The 26,461-nt window shown below is 40.5% G+C and overlaps 1 protein-coding gene across 1 annotated transcript in view; it reads left to right on the top strand.

Annotated features, from left to right (window-relative positions):
- Window positions 1-26,461, top strand: part of SPTBN5 (spectrin beta, non-erythrocytic 5) — a 107,542-nt gene that overhangs the window by 69,881 nt on the left and 11,200 nt on the right. Inside the window, exons 36-56 of the mRNA XM_068398214.1 lie at window positions 948-1,103; window positions 1,740-1,931; window positions 2,559-2,654; window positions 5,334-5,452; window positions 6,094-6,208; window positions 6,639-6,752; window positions 8,327-8,448; window positions 9,093-9,255; window positions 10,861-11,049; window positions 12,064-12,141; window positions 13,572-13,744; window positions 14,861-14,951; window positions 15,589-15,735; window positions 18,100-18,237; window positions 18,976-19,232; window positions 19,402-19,588; window positions 22,531-22,743; window positions 23,127-23,323; window positions 23,906-24,110; window positions 24,849-25,043; window positions 26,067-26,222. Coding sequence (XP_068254315.1) covers window positions 948-1,103; window positions 1,740-1,931; window positions 2,559-2,654; window positions 5,334-5,452; window positions 6,094-6,208; window positions 6,639-6,752; window positions 8,327-8,448; window positions 9,093-9,255; window positions 10,861-11,049; window positions 12,064-12,141; window positions 13,572-13,744; window positions 14,861-14,951; window positions 15,589-15,735; window positions 18,100-18,237; window positions 18,976-19,232; window positions 19,402-19,588; window positions 22,531-22,743; window positions 23,127-23,323; window positions 23,906-24,110; window positions 24,849-25,043; window positions 26,067-26,222 — 3,303 coding nt within the window. The remainder of the gene's footprint in view (window positions 1-947; window positions 1,104-1,739; window positions 1,932-2,558; window positions 2,655-5,333; window positions 5,453-6,093; window positions 6,209-6,638; window positions 6,753-8,326; window positions 8,449-9,092; window positions 9,256-10,860; window positions 11,050-12,063; window positions 12,142-13,571; window positions 13,745-14,860; window positions 14,952-15,588; window positions 15,736-18,099; window positions 18,238-18,975; window positions 19,233-19,401; window positions 19,589-22,530; window positions 22,744-23,126; window positions 23,324-23,905; window positions 24,111-24,848; window positions 25,044-26,066; window positions 26,223-26,461) is intronic.

Here is a 26,461-nt window from a genome sequence, read left to right as displayed (position 1 = left end):
TAGCACAGTTCCACAAGGACAGCCAGGATGCTTTCAAACGGATAAAGCTGGCTTCAATTTGCTGTTCTTGTGTTGTCAAAACATTAGGTTACTTCAGTGGTCTGAGGACAACAGGATCAGTTACAACGTATGTCAAGTGTTCAGTTCTCAGTGTTTTAATGGATGGAAAATATTTCCCTCGGTGCTAAGGGCTAAAGTTTAGCAGACTTTAAAGAAAATTGTGAAAAACTCACTATCCTATTGTCTATTTTATTCTGCGTACATTTAAATTCCCTAAAAATGAATTTCCTAAAAGAAACACATAACCCTTGCTTTGTTAGTCCTCATGGTTCACCTGCTTGTCTGAATCTGATATTCCTGACTAGACCATTTTGAATTTTATGAAGTGTAAAAGCAAATAGAGTTGTATTTGCTTTCAAATAATCTGACTAGTGCTTGGCCCCATCAGTAAGCTTTATTTGCTTTGCATTTTCCATTTAGGTCTCACAACATTGCTAATCAGGAAATGTTAGTGCTGTTTTATAGGTAAGGCTGTTAGTGCAGTTTTATAGGTAGGTCAGAGATAGGAGATGAAACTCAGAGCCCTAAATCCAAGGCTCAGCTGTCATAATCTCATTTTAAATACATCTACCATGTCAAGGGTGCATATCTGCTCAAGGATTCTCTGTATCTAATCCAGAAGATTGTATAATCTCTTTATGGCTTGTGATAAAATTTGGAGTATTCAAGGAAATTTTCATTATTCTTGTGCTCAGATAAAAATTATTTTCATTCCTACCTGCTTTTATTTCCTAGCAAGTAGAATAGCTCAGAAACTGGAGAGCCACCTCCCAGCTCAATCTGCCTAGCCCAGGCATAGACAGTTGCATAGAACAATGACATGTCCTGGAAGGAGACCCCAGGACAGCATGTCGTGCTAGCTCTTCTTACGCCTCACACTGCTATAGGCAGAAGACTGGATCAGTGAGCGCATGCAGAAGCTAGAGGATCCTTCCATACAAGACCCCAGAAATCTGCAGGACAAAATGAAGCTGCTGCAGAAACATCAAGTCTTTGAGGCAGAGATTCTAGCAAATGAAGAAATAATCACAGCTGTTAATAAGGTAACTCTCTCACTCTGCTAGTGTTTTTACAGGTTATTGCTGCTTATCCAAAGAAGGACAGATAGATGGAGCGAAAAGGAAGGGTAGCTTGTTCACAACTTCTATACCAATTATCCTACGTGTGTGACAAGAACCCAGTTGCTATGCCATGGAAATGTAATACTGTTAATTTACAACAGAGAGGCTTGTTAATTGCTCTATCCAGGGAACTTCCATCTTTCCTTATTGCCTGAATAGGAAGATATCACTGACTTCTTCCTTGCCTGGGGTGATTAATCCTACAAAAGGTAAATAGGATTTCATGCCCAATGAAACAAGAAATATTCTTGTTGAAACTGGGTGAATCACATAGCTGAAGGGCGCAACCATCTGTGATACCTCTCTTGGTGCTCTCCATCCATGAATGTCATTCTTGGCAGGGAAATATTCAAATCCTAGTGTTCTTGATTCCCTCCAGATGTAAAAGCTTTCCAGCTGAGCAGTATCATTTGGGCAGTAAGAATTTATATTAGTAATTTATTGTGCAGTTCAGGTTAGGAAAGTAAGAGAGTCCTTCTAAAGAGGTCATGTAACATGGTAATCACATTAAAAATTAGTGGCAACCTTCATTTCTAATTTCTTCTTCTGCATGTGAAGAAAGGAGAAGCCCTGGTATCAAAAGGCCACCCAAAATCAGGAGAGATCCGTTGCCAAGTCCGCATGCTTCAGGAGCGTTGGGAGAAGTTGCAGAGAGCTGTTGCTGCCCGTGGAAAGATGCTGGAGGACAGCCGGGACTTCCTGGAATTTCTCCAGAAGGTGGACCAGGTGGAAGCCTGGATCAGGGAGAAGGTAAATGGATTCTAGTATTTAACCCAAGCAGCACACTAGAGACTTGCTATTTAGTAGTGAACTTCTGATAAATGTGTCATCTTCCAGGATATTTTCTTAGTGGCTTTTGCCTGGAAGAATCATGACATGTTCCACAAACAATATGGAAGGAATGATTCAACAAATTCTAAAAATTTTCTGGAGTCTTTCCATGCCAGAGTCAGTTGGACAGTGTTAGCGCATGTTCTCATGTAAAATGTGCACATAAAGAGATTGTGATTATGGGTGGTTGTCTCATGTGTCTCTATGGAGACAGAGAAATGAAAGCAGACTAGAATGGAAGAGCCTTGAGGCATTTGGCAACTGGCACTCACTCTCATTGTGTATCAAATCTGAAAGTTTCTCTTTGTAAGAGTGAAGGAAGAGTCACTTGATCCACTAAGTTTTCATTCAGAGGTTGCTTCCATAATCAGTAATAGATTGGAGAGGGAGTTGGGAATAAGTCTTATAATTATCGAAAGATCATAAGAGAGTCCTTCAGAACCTGTAGGTCAGTGATTTACTGACTTACCAGCGTAAGCATTGGGACGTACTGTCTTCTTGTACTTTTAGCCTGAATGTTTGCCTGTCTGCTGCTTATTTCCCCAGGAGGTCATGATTAATGTAGGTGATGTGGGAAATGACTATGAACACTGCCTGCAGCTCACGAAAAAGCTGAATGAGTTCCGTGGAGCAACATCAGGGGTAAGAGGTGTTTTCCATGCACATTCCTTGTGTGGCTGGAAGCAGCAGTTACCTTTTCAGCCCAGCAATATATCCAGGTGGCAAATATAGTTCCAGTACCCTGAGGAAGTGAAAAATCAGGGGAGTAGGAAGCATTACCACTTTATAAGCCATTAAAATAGATAGATTTTTTTTTTTCCCCTCATTGTGCCTTCTGCTTTGGTGATATCTAAACAGAGCTGTCAGGCACTCATACAGAACCTAAAATTTTGGATTGCATTACATGACTGGAATACTGACTGTGTGAGCCTGAATTTGAGCAAATTTCCAGTTTGGTTCATGCAGTCCACAAGTCACAGTGAGTTCCACCCAAAAGTGCATTAAAAATGGTTGTTTCAGCCATGTTTGTTAGAATCTGAAAGTTGATATAGACCTTTCAAGAATAAGCCAGTAAAAAAAAACGTGAACACTTTCTCCATTTCCCTCCTTTATTTCTCCCTTCCCCTACTCCTCAGGAACAGACAAGTTTCTCATATTCCTTCATCCAAATGAAGCACATCTATTTGGGGGACTTGGTTTATACAGCACATGTCATGAATCATAATGTTAATAATCATACACTTAGTAAAATAAAGCAATGGTTTACACTTTGGATAGCAGCCATGTGACAAGACAGCTGCACACTTCACCCTTCTGTGCTGAGATCTCGGACTCTATTTTGCTGTGCTGAGTCATGCCAGCTGCCTCTCTTGCCCCCAGTGAGATGTGCTAATCTGGGCACCAAACCTTGGGAACTCTGGGGAACAGGCCCTGCCACAACAAGGGCCTCCTTGTGATGTGCTTCAGCTCCCACCATGAGAGCTGTGAGGCCATACACTGAGGGGATATATTTGCAGCAGCCTTTTGTTCTCTCTGTTTGTGTGAACTGCTACAGATGTGGACTAACAAGTCTCAGTGTCACACAGGAAAGATTACTGTGCTGATTTGCTAGTCTGGAAGCTGTGAGAAAGGTCTGGAAAGAGGTGTATTAGGACTTCGTGAGCGAGGCTTACTCTAATGTTCTCTCCTAATATTCTTGATCCTTTGTTTGCCTGTTATTTCGTTGCCAAATCCTGTGACAGCAGCTCCTACCTGCTATTTCTGTTGCCTAACAGCAGAAGGAGACAGTCCTCTTCTGTGCAAAGTAACAGTATAGATATGCCTGATGCCCGGAAGAAAACCCTGAGCTCCCCTTTCCAGAGGCCAGCAGAATTTCCTGTGACAGTGCATTAGTACCAGATTTGGGTAGAGAGCCAAAATACTCAAGCTTCAGCACCAGGGAATTAGTGAAGTGAAGAGACCTTCATTGGCCCTTCAGTCCTCACCAGCTGAAGTGTGAGCTATGGAACGGCACAAGTGCTCTGCTACAGGTTGTACCAGCCAAAAGAAGGATGGTGAACCAGTGTCCCAGTCAGCATAAGGTAGATTTTGTGTGCCACAGGAAACTCTTGGCCTTAGATGCTATCAACTTGTAGCTACTGCTCCTGTACCACTCTGAACACGACTCCATAGTGGATGCTTAGTTATACAGTACTTCCCAGGGTGATACAAACAGAAGCAGGCTGGTGTGCATCCATCCAGTCTAGGTTTCCCCACTAGTCAACTCTGAGATCAGGGTAGGGAGCAATCACCCTGCATTGATGGCTGCCAGATTTTCTACTCATATTCTGTCACATTGTGCTGCTATTATTTCCCAGGACAAGAGACTGCAGGGTTTCTGAAGAATATCTGGCCGTCTGCTGGTTTCTCTCATTTACTTTATGGCTGGGTATAAAAGTAAAGCACATATGGAAACATGCACATTGGTATGGATGTAGCATAAATAAAATACAAATTGACTCAATACTTCTATTAACCGTGTGCTGGCATCTTGCAGCTGTGCTTCTGCTACACCAGTGATTAATGTCTACCCACTAAGCTTGTGATTTACTGGTCTTAGAAAAATAGTGGATGTTTTTGAATCTTGGAGCAGTGTTCAGTGTTGGCCATCCGTCATGCTCCAAAAGAACAATTATTCCACTATAGTCCAGATTATATGCGCAATGTGCAAATATTATCCTTTCTATGGTATGTACATAGGAAGCAAGTTGCCTTGAAGAATTAGCATACCTTTTAAAATGCAGTGATGTTGCTTTAGAAGAAAACGCAATGGCATGGGTTATCTGGGTTTTTCAAGGCTGTATGGATTTTAAGCCTGTTGTCTACAGCAGAGAAGGCACATCTGGACAGAAGCCTATCTTGAAAAAACAGTGAGTAGGCCTAGGAGCCACAAGCCACTACCTGTTTGACAGAGGAACAATCTGCCACACATTAGCTGTTCCACAGCAGCCACCTATGTAACTGCCAACTGCACCTATGTTTCTTCCACAGACTAGCCCCTGCTGGAATGACTGGCTTAGAAATGAAGCTCTGAGGGTCCTTGTCTAGACCTAGATCATTGTTCTATCTATAGTCATTAATGTCCTTTCTTGCCTTTACTGTCTTATCAGGGACTGGTAACACTAGCAGTTGTAGTAGAGCAAACCCCATGTGTCTGAAATGTTTGGTAGTGAGGTGAAACTCTTGCTTGTTTTGCTGTTCTTGTTGTTTTTCATGTCTCAGTGGAAAACTCAGTCACAAGCATTTCAAGCACGTACCTCTGTTCCTTTTCTCACTTTACAGGAGACAACAGTGGACAATGCTCACATCAGAGCTATCAATGCCCTGGCCATGAAACTGGAGAGACAGAACAAGGAAGAAACAAAGACAATATATGAGCGCCGGAAGCAGCTCAATGAGAAGTGAGTATGCTTTTAAAGCTTTTGTGTAAAGTGAAAACAAGAAGGGTAGATCAGGTGTCTTGGGCTGGGATAAATGGAGGAATTGCAACATATATTTTCTTCTTTAACATCATGACTACCAAACATCAGGCACTGGAGTTGCCTTTCGAGACTCTGAGCAGTAAGACAGAAGGATTTCTAATCCAGCAGGGCCAAAGTAATGTTTCTACTCTTGGAGGCAAATATGCTGTTTCACAGCACTTTACACGCTAGATCCACGAAGCTAAGACACTTCCATCTGTTCACATAGCTGTCCTGGTGAAGTGCATATTGCTTTTGCTACTTCACAGCCCCGCTAGCTAAGAACCAAAAACATGAAGATAGGGATTGTGAGGTTATTGAGAGTTTAAGGAAACTGGATTGGTACTTTTTAGCTTTCAACTCTCATACCATCCTGAAAACTTGGAGTCAACATAACCAGATAGTCTTGTTAGAATAATGCTTTATCTCTGTGATGTGTCCCCTATTGTGGGGAAGTGGGGATCAATACACAAGGTAGTTCAGAAATCCTGTCTTTTTACTTAGATCTGAGCTTTATGAAACTCAGTTGTGGAAATTCTCACCTCTGAAATACACCTCTAAAATATTCTTTTCAATAAAAGGTGGAACAGTTTCCATGGTAACCTGAATGCATACAGGAAGAAGTTAGAGGGAGCCCTAGAGATTCATGCCTTAATCAGAGAAATTGATGACATCACAGAGAGAATTACTGAGAAGGTGAGTTCTCAGATTTTGGTTAATTGAAATGGGAAAATGTTCTCTTCTGCTAATAGTGATAAACCCAGGCATGCCGATTGGTAGAGAGATTGGTAAATATTTCCACAATTTAAGGGGAAATATTTGGCTGTTTTAGTATATGGAAAAAAAGGGAAAACGAAGATTGAGAACTCCAGGGAAGCATTCCTGTCTTTGTTTTATACGTGAATGGTCAGAGGCTCCTTAAGTAGAATTGCAACTGTTCAAAGAGTTGTGAATTCTTGTTCCATCTCTGTAAGGAGTGCAGGCAAGTTGCCATGTTGATATTTAAAAAGACAATAAGTACATTCAGATGGCAATACAAAGAAGGGAAGGAAGATACTATTTGAAGGAATTAAGACATGATCCTTTTGCTTTTTGTCATCTTCACTATTTGCACATCCCCCTTCAGAGTGTACTGATACAAGCACTGGATTATGGGAAAGATGTGGAAAGTGTGGAAAACCTGATTCGAAGGCATGAAGAGATGGAGAGAGAAATCAGTGTTATTAAGTCCAAAATGGAGGTAAGAAGTGGGGAAGTACAGAGGGTACTGTAATAAAGTTCATTTTTGCTTCTTGGAAACGTAGCGCAAAGATCAGTGTGACTCTTCAGATTCATTAGTGTGAATTGCACTGCAATGCAAATGCAACACAGATTTCTTCTCAGTAAAATATTGTGCTGCCTAATCCTACTTCCTTGTGTCAAATGTTATTCTTCCTGATGCACCAAATCTAAGATAAGTCCCTTTTTAAATGTTAACTCATGTTAGCTGATTCTCTGGCTCTCACCTACAAGACAGATTATACTGTCCTATATCTTTTGGAAAGTGTGGAATGCAAATTTAACTCTCCATCTTTCCCCCAGTTTCTCTATTGACTTAAACCAAAATCACTACTCTAGTTCTGTCTAAAACCAAAATGCAAAACCCACAGTGCATGTAGTTTTCTGACACAGACATCAAAACCAGAAATCTTAGGTTATAATTGCCTGCCTGATCAGCTCTGGCTTTTGTAAAACGGCCAGTTTGTATTGCTTAGGACTAGTCTTGAACATTAAATACGGGTCTGAGCTCCTATATAACTGCATACTTTTAATAAAAATAAATGTTGTCAGCTGAACTGCAGTAGTAGAAATCCTATGACAACCTCTCACTGTTTTCACTGTTGGCCAGAGTGCTAAACCTTTTCATATAGAAAATATTTTTGCAAACTTCATCTGAACTTTTTCTTCACAGTAGTATGCAAATGGTGACAAGATGTGCGATATCTTCACACATTGTGACTTTGTTAGCTAATTCTCATATGAAACGTGGGTGATTACTAGTCAGCATTCCACATATAGCATTAGCAAGGATGTATGGGGGAGTGCTGCATGGAAACAGAAAGATGAGCAAGGTTTGGGTCTGGGTTTTTTTTAATGCTGCCACAAATACCATGTACAAAGTATAATATCTGCACTTTTCTTATGGAATAAAACCAGATCGACATATTCTCCTTTCTGCATAATTAAAATTCTTCATTTTCATCAATTTGATGGGAGTTTTACAAGAAAGATACCAACTTTAAACTTGGGTTGGTGAGTGTCCATTACTGTTTATCAGGGTGTGTTAAGGAAAACAGCATCAACTAGAAGTCTACACTGGAAGTAGTGTTTTGATGCTGCTGTTCGCTGAAATAGATAAAAAACGATTTTTGAGTCTTCTGCTGGAAGGCAAATCTGGTTGTTTCTGTGTACAGCCATATTTTCATGGCTTTGTTACCCATCTTAGTTAGGTTAAGCTAACAGAGGTTACAATTAGCACTTCATTTTCATGTATGTTTGTCCCTTTTCTGCAAAAATACTTTCTTAATTGTAAATTAACATTTGTGCATGTGAAGCAACACACACACATCTCTTTCTTCACATGGATGATTGCTCGCGAATGCATATGTATTTTTTGTGCATATAGCAAGTCCCTCTGTATATTTTGTCATTGAAATTTAAGTACCTGCGTTTGAAAACTGGGATCTTAAAATTAACTACTTTTCTTGAAAGGCAAACTCAGGAACAAATATAAGCATTTGGCATAAATTCATCCCACTATAAATCTCTTCGCAGCCATTGGAATTGGAATCTTTCCGCCTTTCCACAAGGAATCCATCCATAAATGACAAACTGACTATGAAGCAACAGGAGATGAAAAACAACTGGCTACGACTCCAGGGACAGGCCAAACAAAGGTAGAGACTTCTAGTGGTCTGAATATCTCTCAGCACGAGCAAAGCTGCTCCCTGGGGGCTCAAATATACTTGCCAGGGGCCTTTTAAAAGTTTTTGAGGATCCTTTATAAAGTTTATACAGGCAGCTAAGACACCTACATTGGAACAAGTGTGACTTGGTACAAGAAAAGTTCCACTGATGTGACTTTGAGAAAACAAATACAATGAGTTTGTTGCTTATCCCACTAAACAATGTTTCTAAAATGCCTCCAGACTATCAGATTAAATCTATCGTGAAGCCTTTCAAAAGACTTATTTTTGGATGTTTCTAAAAGATTTTTTTTTCTCTTGAATCTTTCCAAAACAAGAAAGGCCTAAGCCTGAGCTGTAATCATTGCTGGAAGCAACAGCTATGAAGGCTTTTTTATCTTTCTTGTCCTAACGAACTGATGTAGAAAATAAGGTAAGCATGTTGTCTCCAAGGCAGTGTGCATCTCCTGTAATTTTGGTTTAACATGAAGGCTGTTAGGAGCTGTAAGGGAAAGCTGGAGGCTTGAGTTCACTTCATTTGACTTCTTCTGGGATACCTTCCTCTGCAAATGGGGAGGGAGAGGTAACTGGATAATTCTGTGTTGGATAATGCTGAACTGCACATTGTGTGGCAGGAAGGAGAAGCTGGCAGCCTCGTATCAGTTGCAGAAGTTTAACTTGGAGATGAAGGAGATGCTAGATTGGACCCAAAACATCAGAGGTTTAATGGAAGCAGGGGGGCTTCCTAAAAGCACAAATGAAGCGGAAAGCATGATTGAGGAGCATCAGGAGAGAAAGGCAAGTATCATCATTGCTTCCAATTGAACATACTGGGAATCTTTCCCATGGGAATTAAATGCTGCAGACACAGCAGAATTTTACTGCGTGCATCTGTCAATAACATGGTGAAAAGACATGGCTAGGGACAGAAGCCACCTATCTATTGACAGAACTCTATCCCATGGGCTGTTTGGCAGCTCATTTCTATGCAAAAAGTCTCAGAAAGCCCCATTAACTCTCACCTGTACTGCTGTCCAGCCCTGTAGGTAAAAAGCTGGTTCAGTGTCAAAACATGCTCACTGCCCATTTCTTTATTTGAATTGCCAAAAAGTTAATGCCAGTTAATTCTAGCTTTGAGTTAGATTTTGTCATGCAAGCTCCATTTGCCTGAGAGGAAAATAAAGACAGCAGTTTGTCTCACACAGGGCAGTAAATTACATTTGGATGGTACTACACATTCAGTTCTGAAACACCTCATATCCCACTACTAATTACCACACAATCATTTGGTGGCTAATGTAGTTAATATTTTTGGTGGATGTTCTAAAAGGAGTGATATTGTTAATTGAGCTTAGAAAAAAGTTAATATTTTACTTTTTCCCAAGCGTCATAGCTATCTTTTAGCTGTTGTGTTACCTTTTTTTTTTTGCAGTTATGTTACTTTTTCTAAAAGTCATGTTCCCAGAATTGTGACTAATATCCAGTGCTTTGTGGGTCCCATTATTAGCTTAAGTAGTTTGTAGATTCTGATTCATTTTCTAGACTTGAATTTAGTATGATATACCTGAAGTCCCCTACTTTTTCAGTCTTGCATTTTAACAATGCTCTTTCATGTCACAGATGTAGTGTACCACTGATGTAGTATACTCCAAATTTAGATGGTAGAAAGATCTAAGTCTTTAGTATCTGTTAGTAAAGGAACACAAATGGCTCTAAGAAGATAGTCACACAGAAAAGGAGGAATCCAGGCAATATGTTCATTAGTATCGGGCTGACTAAACTAAAATTATAGACAAGACAAGAAAAACAGAGGATGTTTTTTTCATTCAGGTTAGTGGCTCAAACCAAATCCTTAGGTGAGACTAGAGTTGAACACAAGGTGTTAATGTGAATAAAAAAATAGAATGGCTATCTTACAGCTCTGTTATTTATGACTGGGCAACACCACTCCCCAAAAAAAGCCCTAAAAACAGCAGTTCTAATTTCAGACTTTTAATAGTACTTGCCATAGTTTTTAAGATGGTTTGTGAGTTAATACATGGTATCATTTCAGCTCATGGTTATTTTTATTTTCAAATTGTTTGCATTAGGAATTCCACATTCAGTTTGCAGGGGTCATAGTTCATTTCTATCTAAACATTTTCTAAGCTGTTTCTAATTTAATCCCAATTTTGATTTGTAGGAGACCAGTTGTTCCTAGAGCAATAAAGTCATTTATTGTCCAAGTTTATTTTCTCTTAGGCAATTCTACTCTCTTTGAGTAACATAGCTCAAAGATGAATGATTTTCCATACAAATATTAATGTTGGAAAGTTATAGCCCATATTCTTCCCCTAAAGGCTTGTATTCTGAATAACTGGCATTCCGTAAACCCTTGACATCAACCTTAGTAATATATTTTAGGAGGAGATTGAAGCACGAGTGGAAAGATTCAACTCTCTCAGTAACTATGGTCAAGAACTTGCCAATTCTGGTCACTATGCAACCCCTGAGATTCACCAGTCCCTCTCCAAACTACAGCAAGCCTGGTCTGAATTGATCCAAGCGTGGCAGGAGCAATATATAAAATTGTTTCAGGCACAAGATTTACAGGTGAGTAAAAAGACATTCAACAAAGAATGCACATGCCACTGACAACTTTCCTCAGTATAAACAGCAAATTTATAAGATGGTATCATGAAAGGTATGCTAATAATACCCAGTGTTTAATGTATATTTCACTGGTCTCTGAAAGGCACAATGATGGCCAAGCACATTCAGTGGTGGCAGGACTTTTAGAAATTGTACTTTTACAAATCAAACAAATTTCTGTGGAATAAGTGCTCATATATTTTTGCAAAGGCTATAAAACTTGGCAAATTTTGGTCAAACTCTCCTGCAGCTGGCAAAAGGCACATACTTAAAATGGAACATCACTACTCTACCAAATTCTATAACCTCCCCCAAAAACCATGGAGGCAGGCAAGTATTTAAAAAAAAAAAAACGACCTGAAGAAAAAATTAGCATGGACAGAATACTGTATTTTTCCCTGCTTTTTCTCTAAGAACTGTTTTGGCTGCAGTTTTTCAGAAATACTTCCCTGTTACAGTCATCTCACTTACAAAATTCCTGCTCAAATGGCTTGTTGGCAAAAGTTAGAAATAACTGAAATGGAGATTTTATAATGGAGAATGTCAAGTACCTCAAATAACAGCCAGTGCTACTAGTCCCATCTAAAAAACTTCATATATATGAGAACTTAAACCATATGGGAAGGGCTGCTTTCATGCTTCTTCATGTATTACATTCTACTTATTTCAGGCCATGTTATCGTCCTTTTTATTGGCCTGTACAGCACTCTCTACACTACTAGCAAACAAGCTACAAGTACTTGTATTGTATCCTATGTCTTAGACAAAAAGAAATAATCATATTATAAGGAGAAAGTTACAATAATAATTGTTACGCATGTGGTTTTTGTAGCATCTAATGCTTATTGCCATCCAGTGCTATGCAGTTAATTCTTAGAATAGCCCTGGAAGTTTGTTTTTTTCAGCGTACTCTGACAAAGTTAGGTCTGTCTCTGTTTTACACCATGTTTATGACAGCTTTTTTTCCCTATACAGAAATTCTATGGCTATGTGGAACAGACTGAGAGCTGGCTCAGCAGCAAAGAGGCCTTCCTAGCCAATGAGGACTTAGGGGTATGTGCTCTGAGAAATTACAATTTTGTCTGCAGTCGATCTGGAGAAAAGGGAGCTGTGAAGTATGATGATGTGCTCTGAAGCTTCCTGTGATCTTTCTCCTTCTGAAGTTACTGCTCCATCTTGTTGATGGTTTAGGATCAGACTTCTTTCTTTGATACTTTACACAGGTTAGGATTCTCAGCCCCAAGAGTAATGAAACAGTCCAACTACTCTGATTTTAGCAGGAAAATGAGACTGTGTCTCTCTACACTGGTCATATCTGACCCAAATACATTTACCAGCAGTGTGCAAGTCATCACTACTGTCACTCCTGACATACCCAGTGTAGCTTTAAATTACCTACCTCGGGTACCAGTAACACTGCAATAACTGAAACCACAGACTGATGTATGCGTTGCAAAAGCTATGCAGGATGCTGCATACCCATTCTGATGCTTAGCTTACCCTGCATCTTGTATAGGTAGTGCTACCAAATTAGTTGTCTCTGCAGGAACTAGTTAAATCTCAGAGTTCAGTGCAGACATAATTGGTACAAATGGTACGAAAAATGTATAATGCTAGTGGCTGGTGTTTGTCTCCGTAATTTTCAGCCTGGGGGTATGTATTTACAGTGCCTCCATTGAAATATATGAGACTTAGAAGGAGCCACCCATTTTCCAGTCATATTTAGCTCAGCAATGCACAGAAAATGCTCTGCGAGTATTTTCCCTTCCAATAACTCATGTGAGCACCCAGAAGTTTAGATTATTTTCTGACCCATTTGATGTGAGCTTCCTTTAGAATAGTGGGAAAGCAGAGTTTATTGCGGTAACGACATTTTGACACCACTGATTCTAATTTTAAAAGCGCGGAGGGGTGCTGAAAAGAGAACTCTGAGTCATTAAGCATGGGATTCACAACTGTTACAAGAAGTCAAATTCTGTGTTTCTCTCCAGATTAACTGTAATGTCAGACTCCAGTCCTCAAATTCAAATCTGGATCTGAGCTCTTCGAAATTCCACGGGTTGAAACTGAGGCCCTAATTTTAACCTCTTTCTGTGACATATTTGTTCACTTAACTCTGATCTCAGTTTGGCATTCCACATTTGCTTCCAAAATAGCATCTGTCTTAAGATTGATTTACGATTAGGAGCCGATGCTTTATCTCTTGAGGAGTGATAAGTTCTATGCAGCACAACAATATGCAGGAGAAGCTAGGCATCCAGCAGTTAGTTCAGTTTTGACCCCGAGATAATGGCCTCAGACCATGCATAGAACATTACTTAGGCCCCAAGTCTCAGATTCAATGCCAATAAATTTCAAAGACCAATAAATTTTCTTGACAGCTTGCAAATGTGGGGTAAATGCCATTTAGCTTCTGTATTATCAGTGTCGTGGATAAAAAAACTCTGGTTGAAAGCAGCTTCCCTTTGTTGAATTCTGTCCAGGACTCAGTGTCTAGTGTGGAGAGCCTACAGCGGAAACACACACAGTTTGAAAAAGCCCTGGAAGCTCAGATGAAGAAACTTGATGAGACGGCTTCATTTGCTCAGCAGCTAACACAGAACAAGCATTATGACTCGGACAACATCACCAACAGATGCCAGGCTATTCTGAGGAGGTGAAGTCAAGCCCTTCCCATGTTAGCCACCCATGTCTTTTGCAATGAGACTCTCCCCATGTGACTAATATCTTTAAATGTTTTAAGAGAACCATAAACTGGTTTGCATTTACTTGGCTTTGTACCTTGCACTGTGGTCTTGCCAAATTGGCCTGAGTCAAGTCAATAGTTCATTAGGAGGTTTCCAAAATACAGTTAAGTGGAGGGGCAGCAGGATTCAGAAAAAGGCAGTTTTCCTGTGATTCTGTATCCTGGGTTGGCCTTAGGGACAGTGCTGCAAACAAAGGACAGAGGCCTGCTGTGCCATTAAATGCTTCATTATCATTAAATACCATCAAGAAAGGTAATTTGCTACACAAATGCTTTTTCATTGCTCTAATGGTGTTGATCTTAAAGCCCTGCTTCAATTATCTATTAGAGCATTTGCAATTTTTCTGATCAGATCTTGCCCTTTTGTGTGAATTACTTTACTTCTCCTAGCATGTTGCATATTGTTCGTCTTAAACAAATGCTGACAGTAGAAGCAGTTGTATTCAATGCTATGGTAGATGAAAAGATATACGTAACATTTATGAAGAGAGATTGGAGATCCCTTACAATTGAAGTGAACATACGAATTTATTAATATGATCAAGCTATTTCATGCCTGCATTAACATGAATAAAGTGCTGCAGGTCCACATTTGGAAAAGAAAGATGAAAGGATGGTGTAGCTTTGGTTTATCAGTGACAAATATCATCATACTAACAGGCTTTCCATATAGGAAACATGCTGAGTTTTTGTTCTCTTGTACCCTGAAAGGCAATAATGGTGATTCCGAGAGACAGATATCATATATACAGAATTTGTGTGTACTTTAAACATACCTATCTGCCAGTAATCCTTCCTATAGTGTCCTGAGCATCTTCTCTGACAGTCCAAATCATGGGAGGCTGCATATTATGGACAGTTCTGTCCTAGAGGATGGAGGGTTAGATCATGTGTGTTTTAGAGATGAAAACTGGAAACTTTTACCCTATCTAATTCACTCTGTGGCTTTAGAGATGAAAACTGGAAACCTTTACCCTATCTAATTCACTCTGTGGCTTTTACCTCACACATCTGTCTTCATCTCAGAAAAGAGAAACTGCTGGAGAATGCAGCTGCTCGCAGACGTCTGCTAGAGGAATCAAGGCTTCTGCAGAAGTTGCTGAGGAATTCCTTTGAGGTACAATTACACAGGATTCATGGTATTCTGGTTTCTTATAACATATTGCGCTGCATAGATCTGAATCCCTGAAGGGATTTAGTGTGAGAAAAATTGAGGAACTGAGTCTGGAATGAGATTATATTGGGAAAGATGAGGACAAGAGTGAAGGGATATTTTTCAGCTTTCAAGTCACAGCTTCCCTTCAGTCACCTGATGAAAGATCTACTGTGCATTGGATGCCAGCAAAATGCAGAAGAAATAAATGCATTAAAAGGGAATGTGCCACCATTTTAAAATTCATGGGAAGAGACAAATTAGTTCTTTTCTTGTGAGATACTGACAGTGGGTTAGAAATAGGGAGATAATTGCCCTTTCTCCCCCATGCATACATGTGCCCATGCACTTTCTCACTGCATGGGGACTATCTCATGAAGACAGCCCCCTTTCCAGGTAACAGTGCTGGTAAACAGAGATACAGAAGTGACTTCATTATGACAGACAGGAGGAGCTTAGGGAAGCAGAACCTCAGAAGGACAACTCATATGTATCCCCACTCACTAGTCCCATGTTTTATACATATTAGAGAAGAGCCTGGCAGCTTGGTGCTGAAGAGACACTGAAGGTTTTGTCTACTTCTGTTCTTTCCTCTCCAAAGGTGGCTGCCTGGATCAATGAGAAGAATAGCATTGCCCAGGATGATAGCTGGAAGGATCCAAGCAATCTACAGACCAAACTGCAGAAGCACCAGACTTTCCAAGCAGAGATCATGGCCAATAGAAACCGCCTGGACTCCATCAAATCTGTGAGAGAAGCGGGGTTGATGGCAAGGGTGGGCAACTGATATGAAAGACTCTGCAGGCAGTCTGATCTACAGTGATCTCAAACAAGCAAGGGGGAATCACTCTCCCCTCACTGACATCGTTCACGCTGTCTTTGAGGGGACTGGGCAGCTTATTCTTTTAGTCCATCAAGAACTTTCTGTGTCCATCCGTTTCTTTCATCTTCTCTCTTATTGTCTAGTGTGAGCTTGCTATCTATATCCACTATGCATGCAATGGAAAGAGATGAGTGCTTTCCATGAAAGATTCAGTCCGCTCACTTTAGGGACTTCTCCCTGGGGTGAATGCCACTTTAGAGGTACACTTGTTTATTTCCAGCAGGGAACCTAGCTGATTGGATGCACAACTTCAACAAGTCAGATAAGATGTATCCAACAAAAAGGATCAAGAAGAGTTTTCAAGTGTTGCCTTTTCAGAGACATGCTAGTAGGAGAGATATGAGGGAAGTCTGACAAGCTTTGTCAGATACTTGGCAGAAGCTGTGATCAGATGATGAGTTTGGAAGGACAGACTGTTACATGTTTATTAACCTTATTTTCAGCACGGTACTTACTAGCTGTATTTTGCAATAGATGACTAAGCATTAAAGGTAGATTCTGTGATTCTGTGATTCCCTCCCCAGACTCATCTGCATCCAGTATTATAGAAACACCCCCCCCGCCTTTTTTTTTAAAAAAAAAACTTTTAATCCCCCTGTGTGCAGACACAGGCAAAGTAACAATTATGTCTAATCTGTTTTTAGAGAGTTGTTTGCACAATCTCTTTCTCATTATTTCTTGATGTCCTGTCTTTTTTGTTTGGAATAGCCTTAGCAGTTGCTCTTTAGGAGAAAATTAACATCTGCTCTCCTGGTATAGCATCTTTCTGTTGCTGTGCTTCCTCTTCCCCATTGCAAAACAACCAAATGCAACGCTACCAGCTTGGGGCAGAATGGCTGGAAAGCTGCCTGGCAGAAAAAGACCTGGGGGTGCTGGTGGACAGCCGGCTGAATATGAGCCAGCAGTGTGCCCAGGTGGCCAAGAAGGCCAATAGCACACTGGCTTGTATCAGAAATAGTGTGGCCAGCAGGACTAGGGAAGTGATCGTCCCCCTGCACTCAGCACTGGTGAGGCTGCACCTTGAGTACTGTGTTCAGTTCTGGGCCCCTCACTACAAGAAGGACATTGAGCTGCTGGAGCATGTCCAAAGAAAGGCAACAAAGCTGGTGAAGGGTCTGGAACACAAGTCTTATGAGGAGCGGCTGAGGGAACTGGGGTTGTTCAGTTTGCAGAAGAGATGGCTCAGGGGAGACCTTATCGCCGTCTACAACTGCCTGATAGGAGGTTGTGGTGAGGTGGGGGTCAGTCTCTTCTCCCGGGTAACGAGCGATAGGACAAGAGGAAATGGCCTCAAGTCACGCCAGGGGAGGTTCAGGCTGGATCTTAGGAAGAATTTCTTCACTGAAAGAGTCATTAGGCATTGGAACAGGCTGCCCAGGGAGGTGGTGGAGTCACCATCCCTAGAGGTGTTCAAAAAACATCTAGACGTGGCGCTTCAGGGCATGGTTTAGCGGGCGTGGTGGCTTTGAGTCGATGGTTGGACTTGATGATCTTTTAGGTCTTTTCCAACCTTAACAATTCTATGATTCTATGATTCTATGAAAATGTAGAAATAGCTCAGTTCAGCTTTCTAAAGCAAACTTTCTCCCAGCTTAAGGATATACCTCCAGACTCTTCTACCTGATGGAGGTCTTGCTGTGCTCCCTCTACCTCTTCTTCTGCTAACCTGTTAAGCATCTGCTGCTCAGGGATTAGAAATGCAGATAGAGTGTTAATACAGTGGTACAATGGTACATGGTTAAAAGAGGTTTTATTATCTCATACAGTGATTCACTTGTATGAGATAGTTGTCTCTTAATATGCAACGAAAGGAATAGAAAAGGTCAGGTGGCTGAGCAATCTCAAACTGTGATCGTAGAATGTGGGACATGACAGAAAAAACTGAGTGCTTGCAAACTAGGCTCCCTGCCAGATTCTAGGCAATGTAGCTGTTGGGTAATGAAGATTCTCTTGACCCTTTGTCTTCAATATTGCCTTCTAGCATTTCAAATAAATTTAGAGGCCAGAAAAACAGCAAAATCAGTCTCTGCCCTAGTTTCAATAAGCATTTTGCTTTTATCTGTTTTTATTTCGTCTCTGCAGCCTCTATCTGCTATGTCAGGAAGTGATGGCTGCAGCCGGCCTTTTACATAGCAGTGCCAGCAGACTCTGTTTATGGAGGCAAAAGTGATATATTCTTTTTTTGCATTCAGCAAAGTAAAAAAGCTTTGACTGTTCTCTGTGCTATAGGAAGGGGAGAAGATGCTCCGTGAGAGGCACTATGCCCCTGAAGCTATTCAGTCCAGACTACAAGAAATGGAAGAGCTATGGGAGGAACTGCTAGCAAGTTGCCAGGATAAATGGGCCAAGCTGCAGGATGCTTACAAGGTAACACAGGGAGGCCAGTGGTTGGGTCTTGGTGTCATTTCCAGAGATAGCACGATTGCCTTGCTACAGATTTCACCTACAAGTGTGTCACTTGATACAATCAGATCTGATTCCTCAGGGCCATTAGAGCAAAGAAACAGTATACTAAGTGTGGACTGATTGAATGGAATCAACAGGAGATCTGGACATCCCTATGGAGGGAAAAGGATTTGTAGGCTGTGTTCCCTTCTGCTTTTTGCTGCTGATTTAGATCATGATTCCAGAGAGGGATACTGAGGGAAAATGTGTTCACTCATATATGTCAGCTCTCTGCATCTATCCCAATGGCATCTTTTCTCCAACGCATTGAGAAAGAAACACACATCTGCTTTTCATTCTTCTAGCTCCAGGCACATGACTTCTCATGACTGTGAGTTTTGCGTGGGCTATCAGACACTCTGTGGGTATAAAACAGAGCTCTCCCTTTAAATGGCTTCCTTTTAAGGTACTGTGTCCATCATTTGTATTTGTGCAACACAAGTAAGATTAGTTCTTGATATTCTCTGCATCTGATCTTGAGTTCATTCTGACTGAATTCTCTTCTTCATTTGGACCACCGTCATATCTTGGAAGAGTTCACTGAGCACTGGGAATCTTCTCTGTATTTGTGTGTAATTCTTACTGAAAGTGGACAAGGTTTTTATATCATATTTTTTGTCCTAAAGACTTAAATGATCTTTTCTTCCTGCTTGTCCTCAGGGCCTTCATTTTCAGCGAAGTGTAGAAGATATGGAGAAATGGTTGGAAGATGTGGAAAATGAGTTGAAAGCACCCTATAGTAGCAATGATCTGGTGGTTTTGAACAGTCATTTGAAGAAACAAGAGGAACTGGAGGAAGATATTGCTGGTCGTAGGGACCGTCTGCAAGAGCTTGTGGTCACAGCTCAGCAATTCCGGAAGGAGAAGCATTTCCTTGCTGATGAACTAGAAGAGAGAGTGGATCAACTGGTGCAGAGGTGTGTGAGTGCCTGGCCTGTCTCCTGCCATCTTTTTCCTATTTTTATCAGCCTTTTTCTTCCCTGCGTATTTTTTTTCTTTCCTTCTCTACATCATTCTGAAAAGACCGTTTTGCATTCATTCCTTATTACTCTGCAGTCCTCATTGGGTTCCCTTTAAAACCTACAGATACAAAAGTCTACAGGATCCTCTGCAAGAGAGACGTGGGAGTCTGGAGGCAAGCAGACTTCAGTACCATTTCTTCCGAGATGTTGATGAGGAGTTGGCCTGGGTTCATGAGAAGCTCACTGTGGCTTCCTCCAGGGACTATGGCCAATCCCTGGCAACTGTTCAGAGTCTACAAGAAAAGCACCAGGTAATGTCACATGAGAACCATTTTCAGTCTTTAGAATCAAAGAGAGAACACGGAATTCAATTTTCCTCTGGCAAACTTCATCTGCTGTGCATTGGTTAACAGGATTTATGATTCCAGGGATTACTGTTATCCTTGTCTGATAATAATGACATTTTTCAAAGGATATGTCCATGACTTGGCAACATGTGGGATTCCGTGCTGCTTATCATTGCAGTGGTGTAGGTACCACACCATATGCTTTTCTGTGGACACACTGGCTCTTTCTGTGAACTGAGTTCAAAACCTGGCCTTTGCAATACAAAATAGATTTTACAAACTGTTGTGCATGCTGTCATAGCTTCTTTGGGGCGCAGATGCCCTAACAAATATGCTTTGAAACTCAGTAAGTACATCCAAGCAAGCTCATTGCACAGATGTCTCAGGATGAGCTCCCAGGAAAACATCTTTCCCCAAAACTCTTTCTACTCTGGAGGGAGGGAGTTAACAGGATGTTATGATGATCCTTAGCCAAACCTTCATTCCAGTGGTAGCTTTCAAGATAGATAGCAGGTGAATTATTTCACAAGGTTCAGATGGGCCATCAGAGAAAGCAGTGCCTGGAACACTGTCATCTCAAATACCAATAAAACAGCAGCTGCCTTCCTAATAATTTTTTAATAAGGAGCACTGTCTCTTTGCAAACACGAGACGGAAGAAAAAAAAATCCTGCTAAAAGTTTCCAGCAGCTATTGGTATTGAATGTTGGCAAATGACAGCCCATTTAAGTGCCAGGTCAAGTCCCTCTGGGGAAAATCTGTGCAATCTGCAGTAGGGCTGGGAAAGATGGAGTATCTTATGAAGTGGGAGTGTGTGTGATATATATACATATAGAGAGACAAAGCCCAAGCATTTGGTGCAATCTGCATGTCTACAAATAAAAATCTGAACTTAGAAAAAATTTGAAACGTCCCAAGGGTAAAAAGTCAAGACTGCTACAGGTGATACTAGGACATGGATGAAGTCTCTTAAAAAGTTGATTTATCCTAGGTGTACTCACAACTTAATGAAGAATTGTAAAATGTTTTTAAATGCATCTTTCAGATATTCCTGAGTAAGACCCACGGGTATATTCTGAATAGTTTGCACCTTTTTAGTATTTGGTGTAATTCTCATCTTTGTAAAAATTCTATACTTAAGCAAGATGCAATTGGTGACTTTGAGATTAGACAGTAAGAACAAAAAGCTTGTTTCATCATGATTAAAAGTATAAATGTTGTTATGTGTGCAATTACTCCTAAAAATTATGAGCTGATTGACATGGTAGGGAAGTAATTAGGTTCACGGAAGAAATGAAAGTTTGAGCTGAATTAATCTGAAAAAAATACTTGGGATAACTGAAGGAACAGCAGAGATACTGCTTTAGGCTGCAATTAACTTTGTGTTAATTGGCCAGGTCTCAAAATATTTCAGTGAACTGTGAGAATGGGAGATATAGACCATAATACCAGTGCATAATAAAATGCCAATTCTTCCTGCCATTTTGCTTCTTATTATCCTGGAAGCAGGATTAAAATATAAGCTTTGAATTTTCAATCTTTTAGTAGCTAGAGTCTCTACATCTTTTTTTTTTAATGTTGGCTTACAGGCAAACAAATGTCAGAGGTAACATAACAGTCAAGAACTGAATATACTATTAGTTCCACCCTCTATTTTTTGTCTTAATGAGCCAGATTTGCAAAATTCAGTCCTTAGTTTGGTACCACAAAAGAGATTGTGCATGAAATGTGTCAACCTAAAAAAAAACCAGTCTTGCAAAACAGCATTTACACATAAATACAATATACATACACACAGCTGCTTGGCTTGGAGCAGAGTTTCCCCTCATTTCCCACCCACCCCCTTTATTTTTTAATTCCTGTTGTTATAAATGAAGTACTGTGAATACATGTTCCTAAATGTTCAACTGCAAAGTTGTTCTTTGTGCTGCTAGCTTATTATTAATACACAGTACAAGATGTTTTATAATCTTTGCCACTGGATTCCATTCTGCTGGGGTCAGATATGGTGTCACTTTTCAACAACACGGTGACTGCCTTGAAATTAATAGGGGGAAATTAAAGGCAAGATTAGAATCAGAGCTCTTTTCCAGCCAAGTCTGATACTTAAGTTGAAAAATAAGCTCCTCTCCTCAGAGAGGGCATCTCTTCTCCATTAACACAGCACTGCAGTCTAACTCTGAAACTGCCTGTTTCGTAGCTAGGAAAATAAACAGAACAATTGTAAAATGGTGGGGTTGGTTTGTGCTCAAGGTGCTCAGGCATAGTTAGCCATGGAATGCACATCCACGCATAGGCAAATGGATGGCATGATCCTTCACCACCCAGACAAATACCATATGAGGGGGTATATGGAGATATGCATATGGCTTTAAAATCTACCAGTCTTTGAAAATTAATTTCAAGTAAAGTCTTTGAGAACTGGTTCAGGTAGTTTTCTTCTCTCTTTGTCCTCTTGGCTGCCTGGTAGTAAGTGTACCCACATTGTTTGCGATGGCTGTTATGCAAAGTTGCATCTTCTACAAAGGCATTGGCAAGTGATAAATATTGATGAGCAGGTGAATTGACTGTTCTTCCCTAGAGAGATTTTAATTCAAGAAACACCGTGTAATGGGGTAGAAGTGGGTATATTTCAGCGGAATCTAGAGATAAGAGGTTTGTAGTTAGAACATCTTCCTTCCACACTCCGAGGTGGATACACACCAAGGTCCAAACTTCATGACTATATTTGATTTTGATAATCACTCCTCCACCCCACTTCAAGCATTCACTTAGACTTTGCACCTCTGACCCGTCTTCATGTATAGAAAACAAATTTATAATGGAATTACATGACTACATTATCTGGTATTAAAATCTCCATATCTTTTAATTTTGGTTTGTCGTTTCACTCTTTACTCTTTCCAGAATTTGGAGAATGAGATAAGCAGTCGGGACGCTTTGACCAAAGCAGTGCTCAGTACAGGGCAGAAACTGGTAAGAGGAGGCCACTCAGCCTCTCGCAAGATTATGGAGCATCTGAAGGATCTTGAGACTTCTGTAGAAACCTTGAAGGCAGAGGCTCAAGAGAGGAGACAGCGGCTTATGCAGTCATATGAGGCCCATCTGTTCCTGAATGAGGTAAAGATGGTTCATGAGTGATTTATTTTGGTCTTTCTTTGCTTAAAAGAACTGATACCTATATTGTTGAATGGATGCAAGTGCTGAGATACGAGCAGAATTCATACTGTCCTGATTTTTCATATTTGGTAAATATGGATACAGTGGAGAAATAACAGTTACTTTTTCAAGTAACTGCAGTGAGGGATAAACGTGTAACCTTAATTACTGGGTTCTGGGTAGACATTTTTTTGAACAGTGTCTGCTAGATTGCATTACAGGAAGGCACCTAAGCTGCTCTCTCTTTTCACCAGTGTGTCTCTTTGGGCACCACTGCTTTCCGGTTTTCTTTGTCTTGACCTAAATCACAGCTGTGTTCAGGCTCATCCCTGTATTTTATACAGCTACTGGAGGTGGAGGCATGGCTGGCAGAGAGGAGCTTCATTCTGGAGACCTCTGATTATGGGAAGAATGAAGAATCCACGCAAGCTTTACTTCGTAAACTTGAAGCTACCAAGCTGGACATGGATGGTTTCAGGTCCCGGATCGAGAAAGTACAGGAGACAGGTTCCAGCTTAATAAACAAAGACAGCCCAGAGAGGTAGGAAAGTGAAAACAGGCTTCTGCTCCAGGTCTAACAGAAATGCCCAGAGAAGGCAAATATCGAAGAGTTCAACCTTCAGTAGCTGTTTGATGGCTTGTTCAGAAATACGACTTCAGGGGACATCAATCTCTCCTTCACCACCATCACACACACTCAGCCCCCAAAAAGCTTCATGATTGTTTTAATGTTTTCACGACTGTTGTTTTTTAATAACATGCCAATTAGTGCAGATCAGCTTCTTTGTCCATTGTCTATTCCAAGGAACTATCATCTAGTTCTCACCATAAAGGTTCAAAAAACATTGTGCTTGGGAAAGGAGATAGACATTCTTGACAGTTCACTGTTTTTCATTGCCAGTTTGCTTTTGTATCTGGGGAGGAGGAAGTGAAAAGAGCAGCCATTCGTGTGAGATACTTTAATTTCCTGAACAAGCTGGTTTTAACATCTTGGCATAACTCCATGATGTTATCTGGTTTCTTCTGTATTTTGAAGGTGTTGCAAATTCAATCTGTCAGAAAAGACAATGTTCAAAAAGAACAGTAAAACAAAGACATACCTTCTGATTCTTGTTCTTTGCAGTCCAGCCATAATTTCAAAGCTCCAGGGGATCTTAGCAGACTATCAGTCTCTCCTACAGAAGGCTGAGACCCAAAGAAAACGCCTGCAAGAACAGTTCCAGCTCTATCAGTTTGAAAGAGAATTCCAGCTGGTGGATGCATGGCTTTCCAGTAAACAGTCTGTAGCAGAGTCCGATGACTATGCGCAGGACTTAGATGATGTTGAGGTAAAAGAAAATAAAAGGTATTGTATGTATTGTGTGGCAAAGCAGGGATATATTTGCTGCAATTTTTGTGTAGCTGCTGACAGTGAAGCATGTTACAGTAACAAAAACTAAGAAAACCAGTTCTCTCTGCAGCAAGAACTCATACTCATTTCTGTCTGCTTATACAGGGCTCTCTGAGGTAACATCTTCCAACAGAAAAAGCAGGTGCATCAGAAAGTTAGCTTTTTCTTGGGATGAGATTAGCACACTTCACTGCTGGCCCTGATTATAAATTTGACAGGGCCTAAAATATTTGACATGACCAGGGCCATGGTCTTTTAACAATTTCAGTGGAAAACACTGGGATTCAGCGTTCACACCTCTAGCTGCTGATTTCAAGGATAAGTTTCTCCTCAGGGCACACAGTGCGGAGAGGTATAATTCATAGTGTCCGCTCTTCAACAACTGCTGCATATGTGGACAGCCTAACAGGTTATGTTTCTTAGCTTTTGATTTGGACAGCATCTATTTGTCAGGATGTGGATGATTTTTCTCTGTGACATAAGATGTTAAATGATCAAGACAATAGATGCCTTCTTCTGACTCCAGATCATCTGGGTTTATCAGTGATTTGCATCTGTAGACTGCAATACATAGCTTTTGTGTTATACAGTACAGAGAAAGTGATTCCTTCTGCCTCTCTCATAGAGGTAGGCAGAAATTCTTATATCTAAGTCTGTGTCCCCCTTTGTCCCACAGGTGCTGGAGAAAAAGTTTAAAGATTTTGTAAATGAGGTGAAACCTCTGGGACATTCCAAAGTTGTCTCCTTAAATGAATTAGCATCTAAACTGGAGAAGGAGGGCCACAGCAAGATGGACATTATCCAGAAGAGAACAAAGCAAATCAACGAGACATGGGAGAAACTATGCCATGACATCCAGACAAGGACAGAGGTAGGAAATACATGAAAAACTAGGGCGTTGTATTCCCTGCAGTTTCCCATGTCCTTCTTCCTTTCCCAAACCAGTGCCTTGCTCATGTAGAAACAAGGTTTATAAGAGCAATGGGTGTATTCTGTTGTATTCTTTCTTGATCTATTTCCCTTTATAGACACTGCTTACCCTACTGTTCCTGGCAAAGCTTATACTTGAAAGATATTTATCAGCCTGGAGTAATTCTGTTTTCCTTAATTCACTGCTAGCTCTGGTTTCTTGAAAAACTAAGCCAATCTGACGGTTTACCACCACTAACCAGGAGGCTGGCTCTGGCACTCATTGGACTCTTTATTGAACTACTTCAGCTTATTAAACAAGAGGAAAACTCTCCAGATTTTCTTGCTGAGTTATTTATTCAGTCAAAGAAGGAGTATGGGAGAGAAGGTGATAGAGGACACAAAGCCAAAACCCCTACCTTTTGGCAGCAGTTAGCTGTTAAATAATCTCACTCCTCTTGTGAAACTGCAGTCACAGATGTGTTTGGAAAGGCAGAGAGGTCACATAGAACTCAACGTTTTTGTTTGCTTTAAGGAGAACATAAAACGTCAGATGTCCTCAACTCTTTTTTTTCACTACGTTACACACACATTTTGCTTATGAAGTAGCTCAAGCCCACTATTGTCTGTTGGCAGCAGTTAATGCATAATTGTTAATATACAGTTTCAATGTAAAATAGTATTAGAACATGTTTTAATCCTCTCATTTCAGAAAACCTAATTTTCACTTAACTCCTCTTATTTTCACTGTTTGCAGTGCAGGCCTCTATTCCAAGCAAGTTTTTTAGGACACTTTCTGTGGTTGTGAAGGTACTTTTAGAGGGCAATTAATGCTCTCCACCTCACTTTCAGGTGACTTAACTGGGAAGATGTTTCACTCCCGCTCTTGTCCAGTCTGTACTGCATTAGGACATATTAGGATTGCCCTTTTTTGTGCTGCAGACATGACGTATACTATTACCATTAAATTGTTTCTTTATTCCAGAATCTAAGAGCAGCCCGACAAGTTCACCAGTATGATCATGATGTGGATGAAGTAAAGGGCTGGATGCAGGAGAAAGAGGCAGTGGTGGATATAGAAGATTATGGATATGATCTTCCAGGTGTACAGACACTTCTCAGACAGCTTGAAGGAGTAGAGGTAAGGAGATCTGTCATGAAGCAGTGGCAGAAAAGCATAAATGTCAAAAAAAAAAAGAGGAGACTGATGCTTGATTTGAAATCGTCTCAAGTGCCTTGTTTGCAGATCAACAAAAGACAAATTTATTGCACCCTGAAATATTCTTTGTGCTTCACAGAAGGGGGCCTTTCTATTTTTAACATTATGATATTATATTATTAAAGCTTTTGCTTCTAAGGATGAGCTTCTCTTCTAAAATC

This window comes from Nyctibius grandis, chromosome 4, assembly GCF_013368605.1.
Source record: "Nyctibius grandis isolate bNycGra1 chromosome 4, bNycGra1.pri, whole genome shotgun sequence".
Lineage (NCBI taxonomy): Eukaryota > Metazoa > Chordata > Aves > Nyctibiiformes > Nyctibiidae > Nyctibius > Nyctibius grandis.
This window is presented reverse-complemented; position numbering and strand designations above follow the sequence as displayed.